Source organism: Salvelinus alpinus, chromosome 35, assembly GCF_045679555.1.
Source record: "Salvelinus alpinus chromosome 35, SLU_Salpinus.1, whole genome shotgun sequence".
In the NCBI taxonomy this organism is placed as follows: Eukaryota; Metazoa; Chordata; class Actinopteri; order Salmoniformes; family Salmonidae; genus Salvelinus; species Salvelinus alpinus.
The window spans coordinates 14,017,546-14,032,307 of record NC_092120.1 but is presented as its reverse complement, the minus strand read 5'-3'; the positions used below and the strand labels follow the sequence as shown (position 1 = coordinate 14,032,307).

The 14,762-nt window shown below is 45.8% G+C and overlaps 1 protein-coding gene across 13 annotated transcripts in view; it reads left to right on the top strand.

Moving 5' to 3' along the window:
• LOC139564211 (DNA-binding protein SATB1-like) overlaps positions 1-14,762 on the top strand; it is a 53,130-nt gene that overhangs the window by 27,673 nt on the left and 10,695 nt on the right. For 6 of the 13 annotated variants that reach the window (XM_071383527.1, XM_071383525.1, XM_071383517.1 and 3 more), the window contains 4 exons: positions 1,515-2,008; positions 3,694-3,921; positions 5,798-5,872; positions 6,307-6,537. In XM_071383527.1, the coding sequence (XP_071239628.1) occupies positions 1,515-2,008; positions 3,694-3,921; positions 5,798-5,872; positions 6,307-6,537 (1,028 nt within the window). The remainder of the gene's footprint in view (positions 1-1,514; positions 2,009-3,693; positions 3,922-5,797; positions 5,873-6,306; positions 6,538-14,762) is intronic. The other 7 variants (XM_071383523.1, XM_071383528.1, XM_071383530.1 and 4 more) reach the window with 5 other exon arrangements.

Below are 14,762 nucleotides of genomic sequence, written 5' to 3'. Positions count from 1 at the left end.
CGAGGATTATGGGAGAGATGTAATTATTACCACGTTTTTTCCCCTTCTTAATAATTTGTTTCGACAAATACTGAAAAGAACAGTCTTGGACAGTTTTTGTGTTTCCTGACAGTTAAGAAAATATGCTGCTATATTTGTGATTATTGTGTGGATTCTTGGAGCTCTTCCAGGCACTCAATCTTTTATATCCCGCTGAAATATTGAGTTTGTGGAAAATGTTCTCCTCCTAACACCAATTGGTGCCTCTCAGAAATATGATTTATATGATTCAATATGATTTTTTGGCCCCATGTTGGCAGTTGCACACATCCAGGTGTACATGGTACTATATGGATTATTTAAGATATACTATTTTAAGTTCAGTGAATGTAAATGATTAAATCTGTATGAATTCTTTAGATAGAAAACCAGATTCTAGCAGATCCAGTTTGACGAAACCTCACATTCACTCATAGTCACTTTGATATCCCCTTAGATTTTTAAAATTATTATTTTCATCCACAGACTTGTAATTTAGACAAAGCTCAAAATACTCACAAACTGCCATTATGGACTTAAATATTCCCAAAATGAGAGAGACACCATAAATAGTACATTCATTTTTTCTTAGGCCCGAACAGGCTGCCATATGGAAGAGGTCATGTCTAGGATGCTCCTTATACTGTAGAGCTTCTCTCTCTCTTCTCTCTGTCTCTCTCTTCTCGCTCTCTCTCTCTCTTCTCTCTCTCTCTCTCTTCTCTCTCTCTCTCTCTCTTCTCTCTGTCTCTCTCTTCTCGCTCTCTCTCTCTTCTCGCTCTCTCTCTTTTCTCTCTCTCTCTTTCTCTCTCTCTCTCTCTCTCTCTCTCTCTCTCTCTCTCTCTCTCTCTCTCTCTCTCTCTCTCTCTCTCTCTCTCTCTCTCTCTCTCTCTCTCTCTCTCTCTCTCTTTTCTCTCTCTTCTCTCTCCCCTCCCTGGGGATATATTTAGGCCGTCCCCAAAAATGTCATATTGGCTAGCTTCCGTACCTTGTTTTAGAATTAGGGACATAAAGAGCGATTCAGGGATTATCTGTCTCCCAGTATGTGCTGACATACACACACACACAAACATACGTACACACACACTTGTTTTTATTGCTCACATGATTGGGCCATGGACGTTATAAACTAATTTCGGGAGCTGCCAAGGCTCTGGGGGCAGCCTGCAGGTCGCACACTGAGGCCCTTTATCTGGGGCCTGAATCTAGGCTGGGGATTTTTAGACAGGCAAGTGTCTGAACAGCTATGTCTTATCACAGGGACACAGGTTTGTTCAGAGGCTGTAAAGTTTTGTTGCTTTGAGATTTAGCCTGATGCACTGTTTTCAATTTCAAAGTCTGTTTTACTCATCTGAGTGGGTTGGACAGTGTGCATTGGTATATTCTGTCTGGACATTTTCTGCTGTACTCTTCAGCCAGTATTCAAAGTGTTTAAATTGACTCTCTCTCTCCTCTCCCCCTCCCTCCCCTCTCTTTCCCCTCTCTTTCCCCTCCTCCAGCAGACATGGACGGCCTGTCCGATCACTCCCCTCCGGGCCCCAACCACAACCACAACCATCTGACCTTCTCCCAACAGCCCATCCCGGGCAACACGGCCGAGCAGCCCCCCTCCTCCCCGGTGCCACCCCTGCCCCCTCCGTCCCACGGTGGGGGCCAGACCCCCGGCCGCCCAGCTCAGCTCCCCCCCGGCCTGCACCACCCGGGCCTGGTGTCCACCCCCATTAGCCCCCAGCTGGTGAACCAGCAGCTGGTCATGGCCCAGATTCTCAACCAGCAGTATGCCGTCAACCGGCTCCTGGCACAGCAGTCGCTGTCGCAGCAGTACCTCAACCACCCGCCGGTCAACCGAAATGCCCTGACCAAGCCCCTGGAGCCCCAGGTAGCCAGCAACACCGAGGTGTCCATGGAGATATACCAATGGGTGAGGGACGAGCTGAAGAGGGCCGGCATCTCCCAAGCCGTGTTCGCCCGCGTGGCTTTCAACAGGACCCAGGTGAGGAGGGGCAGAATTTAACACTGACTTTGGCATAAATCCCCCATTGATGCCAATAGGAGATTTAGGGAAAGATTGCAACATCTCAGGATAGTATTATGTGCTACCAGGACTGAAAATTAAAAAAATACACAACTCTTGCCTTTCCCCAAAGCACTCTGACAAAGCGCTCTGACACATCTGTCACAAGGACAGAATTGTTTTGAGTTGTAGTGCCTCAAAGTCAAACTCTGCATTCTTGTCGAAGCCCATCATCAAAACAGTTCATCTTATAACCGCTTACAACAACCTAGCACCACAACAACAACAATTTAAAAGCTACCGTACACCTGGCAAGCCGCAACGTCAGAGCATCAGGCGCGGTCACGGCTTGCGCTCCCTCCGCTAAGACATGTGATTTCACTTCACAGGCAGGCAGCGCAGCAGGGCCCTGACAGAGATAATGTCTTAAGATGTTCTGCATATTTTGGGGGAGGTGGCAGCAAACCTCATTACTCCTCCGCCACTTTGAAGTTGTGTGCGAAACCTCTTGATAAGAATCTATTGGAATCAGTGCGTACCGACGCTCTCTCCACAAAAACAGTTAAGTGGATAGCAAGCAGACAGTGGTGTTTTTGTGCAAATTGGCAAGCCTCTCTCCTTTCAGCCTTATCTCTCCGGTATGAAGAGTTAGTAATGTGCCTTTTGAGAGCCTCCTCTTGTATTACTTACTTTGCATTATTTTTTTCTCTTCCTGTTTCTGCCATTTGTGTTAATAACGGGTGTGATGGTGTCTACACGGGGCGGGGCGGACGCACGGGAGCTCGCCGATCCTTTTTTGTAGAAGCGGCCGATTGACTGGGGAGATTAACGGAAAGGGTTGATGGCCGGGCGTAATAAACATACAAGCCTGCACAAACACAATTGCACACACACATGCGCACACACACACACATATTCTCGCACAATCTTCAGAATACCTGTGACATGCACTCAATGTCAGTATAAAAGCTGGTCTCCCCGTTCAGAGTTGATACCTCTATCTAGTTATACATACTTGGCTCCGTCATAAAGCTAATTTATTCCATTGTTCTTTAGTGTTTCACTAAGTCACAAGCACAATGTGTTTTCTTAAACTACCATACCATTAGTTAAACAGCGGAGCCACTAGTTCTAGCTCCGGTAGTTGGTGTAATTATCAACAGAATTGACGTCAAGTTGTTTATTACAAAATCATTTTGTTTATTTCCAAATCACACACCTATTGAAGAAGAGAAGCTGAAAATGGATCACTCAGTGTGTGTACAACGGCGGATGAAAAGCCTCAGTCACACAGTCCTGATAGTACAGTGATTCCCGTAATGACAGGATTCATAGCTATTGAAAAGGAACAGTGGATACGCTGATTGCTACGCTGATGCTCACTGAGTCAATGTGCTGTAATAGTTACATTATCCTCTGGGTCTGGGAGAGTTTACTAGTAGAAATAGAATGTTCACAACGGACATGAAGTTGCTATAGTGATGTCAATGTATGAGTCTTCTCAGGGCTTACAAATAGGGCATCTCTCTCTCTCTCTCTCTCTCTCTCTCTCTCTCTCTCTCTCTCTCTCTCTCTCTCTCTCTCTCTCTCTCTCTCTCTCTCTCTCTCTCTCTCTCTTCCTCCCTCTCTCTCTTCCTCCCTCCCTCTCCCACTCTTCCTCCCAGGGCCTGTTGTCTGAGATCCTGCGTAAAGAGGAGGATCCTAAGACGGCCAGCCAGTCTCTGCTGGTCAACCTGCGGGCCATGCAGAACTTCCTGCAGCTGCCCGAGGCCGAGCGAGACCGTATCTACCAGGACGAGAGGGAAAGGAGCCTGACGGCTGCCTCGGCCATGGGGCCTGCGCCACTCATCAGCACCCCGCCCACCCGGCCAGTGCAGGTATGGAACGAACAGGCAAGCATACACACAGACAGAGGAGAGTGGACACAAACACACAAACAAACGCATTTATTTTGACCTTAAGTTGTACAGCAAGTGCCACTACCCACCCCACTCTTAAAATAGGAAGCAACTCAATGACGACAAGTTCTGTGGATTAGTGAATCTCCCCCAGTCTGTCAGTCAGTCACTTCCTCATTCAACTGCCTGACCACCAGCTCTCCACTGTCTCTCCCACAATCAAAGTCCTTTATTGGACAGGTATGTGGCAACTTTTCCACTTAAGCACATTTTGAGTGCGGTCGAGTGTGTCTAGGGCGGAGAGAGCCAGACAAAGACCTCCTCTGTTCAGCCTCGGACTAAAGACTGCCTTTTATTTGGGAGAGTGAGAATGTCCCTGTGCCACCCATTGGCCAAACAGGGAGGCCCTTTTGACTGCATGGCCAGATCGCAGTGGCCGTCCTTACAAAACTGGAAGGAAAGGGAAGAATCAGACTCTGAACCAGTGGTTTTAAACTAGGAAAAGGCCACTTTACAGTTCACAGGTCTTCCTCAACAGTCAGTTGGCTGTGAAAGCTGGACATGGAAAAAGGGAGAGAGAGCCGATCGAAGGAGGGAGACAGAGTGAGAGAGAGCTGTCCCTCGTACAACGACACATTGACCAGACTCGACCATGTTTCTGCTATCAGACATACCTCTGTTCAGGCACTAATTCTGTTTACTTCAGTGTCGTCCATTTCAAACATGTGGATCAGGAGGTGCACACACCTTTCTCGATTGAATAATTGTGTTAGTCAAATTCCAGGGCTGGGATTTCAGTTTGTATTCTAAAGGCATCATTTTATGGGGCAGTACAGGGCACACAGACCTTGTCGTTTCGTTATAACCGGTTTATTCTAGATAGGTCACATCTAAATTTCCACCATTTACTATACAGTTTTTTACTTCTTGCTGAACATGAAACATCACTGTAGCATATGATCATCAGCCCTAATATGCGTTTTTCTATTCTTCCCTTCACATATGACTGAGTCCTATCATGGTAGGCCTAGCCCTGGCCTGGACATATGCCAGTCTCCCACTGACAGCTCCTATAGAGTATTAAGTAATGCGTTGGGAGATTTAGCCACATAAATCAGTCAGGGTGGCAATTGAGCAGAGACAGGGAGGCTTTTATAGGCCTCCTAAAAAATGATGCGGAGGTATGTTTCTCATGTGTGCCCATGGGTGGCTCCAGTGCCCTCACCAGCCTCTGCATGTCCCAGGCTTAACAATTAGAGCTACTGAGGAAAATGTTGGTAGTCAGTACACACACTGACACCCCTCGCCTATTGAGTCATAAATGGTTAAAAAGATGCCCAGGAATCTTAAAACATTCCAGTTTACCACAAATTTGGGGTCCATTATCTTTTCATAACCACCAAAATGGCTCCCCCGTTAAATGTCTAGACATATGCAGTAAACATTTATTTTAGATTTTTACTGATTGTTTTGGGCAAGTTTGTAAATGATAAGATTAATACTGAGTAATGAAATTATTGCATACACGTAAATAAAAAAATGCAGTATTCACACAAGTTTTAAAAGGGTTTCCTCTGGACTTTGGATATGAATGACAACAAGCCACGGAATGATGTTGATTCAATTCCATGTATCTCTCTGCAATCTGATTTCTGATCAGTTTAGCTTCATCAATGAGACTGCAGTGTACTAACGTTGTCATTGCACATGTAATATCCTACCTTTGTGTCGATACAGCCTAACAATTTTTTGTTAGGCTGTGTGTGTGTGTGCGTGCGTGCGTGCGCATAATCTGTGCTAATGTGGTGTGTGTGTGGTTAAGTCCCTTTTCTGAGGGTGGAACTAAACAAACATGTCTCTGTTGCCCCAGCAGCCCAGGAGAGAAGACTGTAACAACGTCAGACCTGAGGACTGGAACCCCAGAATCCCTGTGGGCATCTCTCCTGTAAGCAAACACGACAATGAACCATCTCTTTGTAACACTTTCACCATTACTGTACTGTATCAATAACATTGTAATTCATGGTTATCGTAATAATGTATGTTATGGCATTTTATGTAAATAATAGCATGATTTGTTCGTAACACTTTTAGAATTTAGAATTTTAGTATTAAGTATTTCGTTATAAATTTAATAGCTTATTAATTCAAGTAATTCAATTAATACAAAACATATTTATTAATAGTTGATCAATTGTTTATTAATGCTTATTCGTAAAAGTTATTATAAAGTGTTAGCAATATGTTATCTTATATATTCTTATATATGTTAAGTGAAGTTAATTAGACGAATTATGAAATGTATGAAATAATTGAATGTGAAATTGTCTCCCATGTTTTAAACATAGTTCACTTTCCTCCCTTTATCTATCTGGACAGATCCCCGAATCCAGAAAACACGGCAGCATCACCTTGTTTTCCAACCCTTTTGCTGACACTCCTTACCCTGCCCAGGTGAAGGCCTCGCCGCTCCCCAGCGAGTGGAACGGCAAGACAGAGAGCTGCATCCTCAACATCAACTCATCCATCTATGACGAGATCCAGCAGGAGATGAAGAGGGCCAAGGTGTCCCAGGCTCTGTTTGCCAAGGTGGCCGCCTCCAAGAGTCAGGTACAGACCCATCTAATGACCTAGACTCTGGTTGCCATTTTTGTACACACAACATACAGTTCTAGGCCAGAGACCAATAAGAGCACTATTTTGGTACAGACACACAGACCTGCAGAACAACACCACACACAATAAGTATTATTTTCCACTTTTAAACAAACATTTAAACAAAATATAGAACAAAAGACTGTCTCAGGCTATATTTTTGGGAACGTATGTTATTAAACTATTAGTTACAGTTCTGTGAATGTTACAGCTTGAGATATAATGCATCAATATTTACAGAGCTAATATTTTCATTTCCTGCCTGAACTTGTCGTGGAGACATTTTGGCTCCTTCCCAGTGTGGTTGATGAAACATTAGAAAACAAAAGAATAAAACACAATATAAAACCAGATCTGGAGACATTCACCAGTTAGGGGGTTCAAAAACTGAAGCGCCACATTGTGCAACTCTCCTCTCTTCTCCGACTGGTGATTTATCGCCATAATGACATATGTCTCCTTTATTGTGGGTTTAGCGAACAGCAGACCGTGTTTCAACACAAAACAAACGTGTTTATATTAGCTGTGCTCTGAATGACTCTCAGCTAAAGCCTGTTATCTCGCCCAGGGAACAACCCACTCGTTGAATACCGGCTTGTGTGAGCAAAATTACCATCAGTTTAACTCTTATTAAAACTAATTAAAGAAATGCGGAGCAAGCCGTTATTATTAAAGGTTTCATATATCGGTGGAGCACAGTTGAAAATGTTTCCACAATTGTTACTTGATGAAGAAAAAGAAAATAGATTAAACAGGGGCCAAATTATCTGGAAATATCTGTGGAGGTTGTTTTTTTCCCGCTGATTGCGATGATTATAGGGCCAGATACCTTTGTTTTAGCAAATTGCAGTTTGATGCACAAACCATTGTTTTTGTTCAGGAGTTCAAAGACTTTTTGGAAGAGAGGAGAGAAGAGGGGGAGAAAAAATATATTTTCTCAGATTATCATTTGTGAGTGAACAGGTTTCCACTGTCTTTCCCCTCTCCCCCCTCTCTCTCTCTCTCCCCCTCTCTCTCTCTGTCTCGCTCTCCCCTCTCTCTCTCTCTCTCTCTCTCTCTCTCTCTCTCTCTCTATCTTCTCTGTCGTCTCCCTGCTCCACCATTCATGGCGATGGAGGCGGAGGGTGTGAATGTGAATTGAGCAGCAGATAAGAAGTGTGCTAATTATGCCTGTGAAAGGGGGCCTGGGAGAGCACTTATCTCTGGCTCCATCTCGTAATGGGCGCTCCCCGGGCAGCTGGTGCCCCTCCCGGCCCAGGCCCACACCACCACCGGGGGCAGTGGCGGCTCCGCACCAGGCCCAGACTCAGAACCAGAGACCCAGGCCCGGGCTCTGCACTTTAGCCCAGTGGGGGTTGCTGGGGCTAGGGTTGGAGGGCGAGGGAGTGAGGAGCTGGTGGTGGGGGGTGGTGGTGGAGGAAGGGTCCATCCATTGGAGTGCAGACTGGCAGGAGGAACGGGGGTTTGGGGGCGGGGGAGGCTCAGTCTCGATATGGAGGCTGGCACATGCGTGTCTGATTGGTGTGCCGTGCCTCCTCTGCCCACTGCCACCCCGGCACAGTGCAGGAATTCTCGGTGGTCGCACGCTCGCATGTATGCAGCCCACCACCCTGAAAGAGCTGGCGAATGTTGGGGGGTTGGAGGACAGGAGAGCTTGGCTCAGGCAGCTATTGTGTGTCTGTGTGTGTGTTTGTCTTGTCTAGTCCTGCCACTGTGAAAGATAGATAGAACGAGGAGAGGAGGGGAAAGGAGGAGCGAGGAGAAGAGGGGAGGAGATCTGAGAAGGGGAGCAGGGGGCTGTGGAATGGGAGAGGGTGGGAGCAGTGGTGGTCCCCTGAGTGGGAGAGCTCTAAGCAGGAGTTTAGAGATTGGCTTACACTCCAGTGTGTGAGATTGGCTTACACTGTGTGTGTGTGTGTGTGTGTGTGTGTGTGTGTGTGTGTGTGTGTGTGTGTGTGTGTGTGTGTGTGTGTGTGTGTGTGTGTGTGTGTGTGTGTGTGTGTGTGTGTGTGTGTGTGTGTGTGTGTGTTGTGTGCATGGGTGTGTTGCGTGGGGGATGGGGTCTGGAACACAGCCATCCCGTCCCCTCTCAGGGCTCGTAACCACAGCAGACCTCTCTTTCTGCCAGTCTTTAACTGGTACGTCTCTCTCTCATATTCACAGTAGCATTTCAATCACCTTTTTAACCTCAACATTTTGGGTGCAGTGATTAAGTACAATTGAAAATCTCCATTCCGCTGCTGGTTGACATCAAGTTCAGTCATGCAGCCTACAGTATATCTTGAGACTACAGCCCATTTTGATTTATTTGTACAGCTATACATTGCATTAAGATAGAATCCAATAACCCTTCATATTTCATTTTTATCAAATTTCATTCTTATCAAATTCAAAGTAGAGCCAACATTCATCTGTGGGAGACGTACTGTATAGTAGTTTGAGCAGGTTGTTAGAGGGTAACTATAGTATTGAGGTTGCGTTTGTTGATGATGTTGGTTTGAAGCCAGCTACAGGAGACAATGCCGCCAGAATCCTCAGCCAGCATTAGGAGACGCCCCTTTAGTGATAGCGTTCGAAAAGATGGATGCTAGATTTTGATGAGAGCCCTTGTCAGTGCTAACAAAGCTGCACCGGTAGAGGTGGTAGCTAGCTAGCTATCTGTTTTAGCTAGTGAAATGGAGGCTATCCGTATTGGCTAGGCTAACAGAGAGGGTGTTTAGCTAGCTGTATGTTGTTGGCTGCTAAAGGAGCTGAAGCTAGCGATGGGAGGCTAGCGGTGGGAGGCTAGCCGTGGGGAGCCACTGACATGGCTTTGGTGTCTAAACTGCCTGACACACATCCTGAGAGGGAGCTGTGATTGTCTGTATCAGAGTCCCTGCTGTCACACAACAAGCGATCCGGGAGCTCCTGCGCCACAGGGCTAGCTCACATACCCCCCAACACACACACACACAGAGTGACCAGTGGAATACAAAAAAGAAACGCCACCACCAAGCGCCCCTCTCTCTCTCTCTCTCTCTCTCTCTCTCCCCTGGAAGAGGCTACGCTAATTAGCCAGGCTCTAATGAGACAGAATGGCACTGATCTGGTCCGCCGCTGCGCTACCAGGGGGGGGGGGGGGGGGGGTTGGTGCAGGGGGGGCTGGTGTGTGCCATCTGTCACCCTGCGCCCGCCTGGCACGGAGCTCTCCGGGGGGGTGGGGGGAGGGACACTGACTGCCTAGTTGGTCTGGAGTGGAAAGGTGGAGAGTGGGAGAGAGAGAGAGGGGAGAGGAGGAGGGTGGTGGAATTACTGGACCTGCCCCCCCTGCCTATAATTTCTGAAATGATTCATATCCTGAGTTAGTGGAATCTGTGTTGTTCTTTTTGACTGGGACAGCTTGAACGCTGTACATCCATCCCACTCATATGGCCCAACCACCTCCTTAATACTCATGCATGGACCCCTCCCATCCTACCAAACCTGTCAATCAATTCTCACCAGAAATGTTGGGTTCCTCTCTCTGCTGAGTCTAAGGGGCAGATGTGACGGGAGATGACATTTGGAACTCACTGCTTTGACAGAATTGAATAATATCTGATCTTCTAGATCAGGAAGAGCCTAGGGAGAAACTGGGCATGACCACCTAGAGTCATGAACCTAGAGATAAAAAATGTGAGGGTTTTATAACTTGAGTGTTTTTCCTTCATGGATAATATGACTGTGGTGCTGTTATAGGGCTGATCCAGAGTGATGTTATAAATCACCTCCCAAAGTTTCACTTCTGTTTCTGTGGTGCAACGGCCAACAGAATATCATCATTGTTTGTTTACAGACTCCGGATTGTCTCCCTGCGAAGCTGAGGCAGATTAGAAATGAGAGAGCATCACCAAAAGGGAAATAAAGGCCATGACTGTTTATTAATTGATTTATTTATTTATCCGGTTGCTTGGTTATTAGGTTGCCGGGGAAACGGTGGCAGATCCTCTATATTATTAAAGAGACGATTTCTTGAACCGGAGACCCAGATGTCTGAATAATTAATTTTGTGTATGAATTATCTCGCAAAAGGCAGTTCCTTCTCCTCCCTCTGAAATGAGCATTTTTGTAATTGTTTAATGGACAGAGGAATCACCACCAGCATCTAACCCACTGCCTCTCATTTCATCAACCTCCTCTAACCCCCCCACTCCCCCCCACTGAGCATGCACATACCTCTCTACTGTACTGCTCAACTGTCTGGTTCTCTCTCTCTCTCCTCCTCTCTGCCCTTTTGCCCACCTCTACCACACCTACTGTACCTACCTCCATCCCCACATTCCACTCCCCGACATTTGCCCCCCGCTGTCCCAAGTCTGAGGTAGCTCTCACCCTCCACGCCCCCGTTGCTTCTCCTTCCCAGGCCGGGCTAACAGTGTGGGGAGAGCCTCGCTCCAGCTCCAGCCCTTTTCCACTATCTCCTCTGACAGACCACACAGGGCTTGTTCTGAGGCCCATTCTGGCTAATCTGATCAGGCAGGCAAATACGCCGGGAAAAGCGCTTTAATGATCCCCCTAATTACCTCAAGTCAATACCAACTGTATTATTAGACTCGGGGAAAATATTCCATTAGGGTGCCCCCTGTGGGAGTCCCCCCCGTGCGCACCGATGTCACGCGCCGCGCGCCCCCACGCTTGTAATTAATTTTATTTACACACGCAGGAATGCACAAGGTCGCACCTGCAGCCCGGAGCCGCCCGACTCGGCCCGCCTAATCAGATCTGTCATAATTACCATTCTGCATGCTTCTGACACACGCCGGGAAATATTTCAATTTAACTACAGCCACTAGCTCCGGCAGATGCAGTGTGGGGATGTGTTAGTCTGTGTGTATGAGAGAGAGAGAGAGAGCGAGAGAGAGAGAGAGAGAGAGAGAGCGAGAGAGAGAGAGAGGGGGGAATTGCATGGGGAGACATTAGGACCTATTCGAGTGCTTGTGTACTCCCGCTTTCTATTTCTCCTGCTCTCTCTCTCGCTCTCTCTCTCTCTCTCTCTCTCTCTCTCTCCTTCTACTTGTTTCTCTTCAGACCCTGTCTCTCTCCTCTCTCTTACTACGCACATGATGCCACAAAGTAGACTTCTCACACTGTATAGCTATGACTTTCCACATCAGTTCTCATTTCATACAGAGGGTTAAGACGTCCCTCACATCTCATGCATATCATTCATTGAGACCCTATTTGGAGATTTGAACAAATGTAACAGTCCCTTCCATCTGAAAGCAGACTTGTAGACCAATTACAGATACAACTTTAGCTGACATACACAATTTGCAGGTTTTCTGCTATTTTAATCCATAATTCACTAAAATCAGCCATGATTTATCAGCTTAATTATGCTCTGATATTAGCAATTAAACTCCAGCTTTGAATTAAATCTCAATCAAGTGCTTATAATTGATGGAATCACACTCCTCGTAGGTGATTGGTGTGTTCCTTATTCAGATGCTGTTTAGCTCTGAAACTTCTTCTCTCTTCCTCTTTTGTGAGTTGGTGGTCCTTTGTGCATTCATTTACTCTCTTACTTGTTCTCCTGTTTCTGTAGCTGCCTCAATACTGTTGTAGACTCTATAGAAGACGTAAACCGAGGGATACTATAATGTTGAAGAGATTTTACTGGACTCTCTCTCTGTGTTTAATAGTTATCAAAACCGGAATAGCTTGATACATTTTTTCCACAGTCAACTGAACCTGCCTCCTAATGTTTGACAAAGAGACCCGGCATACAACATAGTGAATTGTTTTGTCATTTTGTAGCCTGGCAGAGCAGAGCACAGATGTGTCAAGTTCTGTATTTGAGGATTTTATTGACCTGCTCTGGTCGTTCTGTCCCAGTTCTAAGTGTTCCCGTTTTAGGAATTCATACTGCAACTGCGACATTCTGTGACGATGAACCGATTGCCATTGTTCTGAGAGTAAATGCTGAGAAAGAGAACATTTCCTGCACAATCATGCTTTCACTCCGCAGCATATGTGCAATGGAGATTTTCGAGTCTGCTATTGTTGACAACTGGCGCATTGTGATGCGAGAGGGCATGACCTTTCACTCAGTAAACGCTGATATCACATGTTTCCCAGCTGGTGTCTTTGACATCATATATCTTCCACTGCGGGTCTGAAATGTGTCGGTCAAGACTTCCCATGTTGCAATTTGAAAATGAATGCAGGGAAACAGGTTTCCTTGTTTGTTTCAGATTGAGCAGATGTGGGTATGTATGCATACTCTACTCTTGACACTCCTGCAAAAGGGGTTAGCTAACCAATCTGTCAACTGATTCGAAGAAATTCCACTTTGACAAGACATTAATGCATGTTTTTATGTAGCTACAGGTTAAACTCTGTATAAATGTCCAAAATAAGGGATTTAAATAACAGATTACATTGTATTCTGTTGAGCAATATATTTCCTACTAAGGATTCACAATTTGACTGGATTGTTTTGTGTACAAATCCCTCAACACAAATCATCACTTTTAATTTGTTGTTTCTAAAGAGTGTTAATTGATAGATTCATTCTATAGCACAAATGCTCGTGGACAGTCAGGCCCCAGTCCAATGAGTTCTATTGCAGGGAGTCAGATGGTTGAGTAATGAACAGTCAAGAGTATTACCATGTATTTCCATGCGCAGAACAATCCCCTGCAGGATCAGTGAGTAAAGCCCAGGACCTGAGCTCTACCAGGTGGAAATAATGCAGTGGTGCACATAGACATCTGCATGAGCTCTTTCACGGTTCACTCTACTTGTGTTACCAATTACTTCAGGTGAATCCTGAAAACAATTACAAAACATAATAGCTGTATACTTACATTGAGGAGTTTACCACAACAGTTACGGCCTTCATCAATAAGTGCATACAGTGCCTTCGAAAAGTATTCAGGTCCCTTGGATGTTTTCCACATTTTATTACGTTACAGCCTTATGTGCTTAGGGTCATTGTCCTGTAGGAAGGTGAACCTTCACCCCAGTCTGAGGTCCTCAGCGGTCTGGAGCAGATTTTCATCAAGGATCTCTCTGTACTTTGCTCCGTTCATCTTTGCCTCGATCCCGACTAGTTTCCAGGTCTCTGCCGCTGAAAAACATCCCCACAGCATGATGCTGCCACCACCATGCTTCACCGTAGGGATGGTGCCAGGTTTCCTCCAGACGTGAAGCTTGGCATTCAGGACAAAGAGTTCAATCTTGGTTTCATCAGACCAGAGAATCTTCTTTCTCATGGTCTGAGAGTCTTTAGGTTCCTTTTGGAAAACTCCAAGCGGGCTGTCATGTTCCTTTTACTGAGGAATGGCTTCTGTCTGGCCACTCTACCATAAAAGCCTGATTGGTGGAGTGCTGCAGAGATGGTTGTCCTTCTGGAAGGTTCTCCCAGCTCCACAGAGGAAATCTAGAGCTCTGTCAGAGTGACCATCAGGTTCTTGGTCACCTCCTTGACCTAGGCCCTTCTCACCTGACTGCTCAGTTTGGCCGGGCGGCCAGCTCTAGGAAGCCCAGGGTGTTCTTGGGGACCTTCAATGCTGCAGCATTTTTTTGTTACCCTTCCCCAGATCTGTGCCTCAACACAATCCTATCTCAGAGCTCTATGGACAATTTCTTCAATCTCACGGCTTGGTTTTTGCTCTGACATACACTGTCAACTGTGGGACCTTATATAGACACGTGTGTGCCTTTCCAAATCATGTCCAATTAATTGAATTTACCACAGGTGGACTCCAATAAAGTTGTAGAAACATCTCAAGGATGATCAATTTCAAGCAGGATGCACCTGAGCTCAATTTCGAGTCTCATAGCAAAGGATCTGAATACTTATGTAAATAAGGTATTTCTGTTTTGAAAAAATTATACATTTGCAAAAATGTCTTAAAACCTGTTTTTGCTCTGTCATTATGGGGTATTGTGTGTAGATTGCTGAGGAGTTAAATTTTTTTTCATCCATTTTAGAATAAGGCTGTAATGTAACAAAATGTGGAAAAAGTCAAGGGGTCTGAATACTTTCCGAAGGCACTGTAGACGATGTCATCCCCACAGTTACTATAAGAACATATCCAAAGCAAAAACAAGGCATTACCTACTGGGCTAGAGCTACCGCTTACAAGAAACGGGACACGGACATGGACGCATGCAAGAAAGCCTGCTACGACCTCCGATGAGACATTGAACATGCA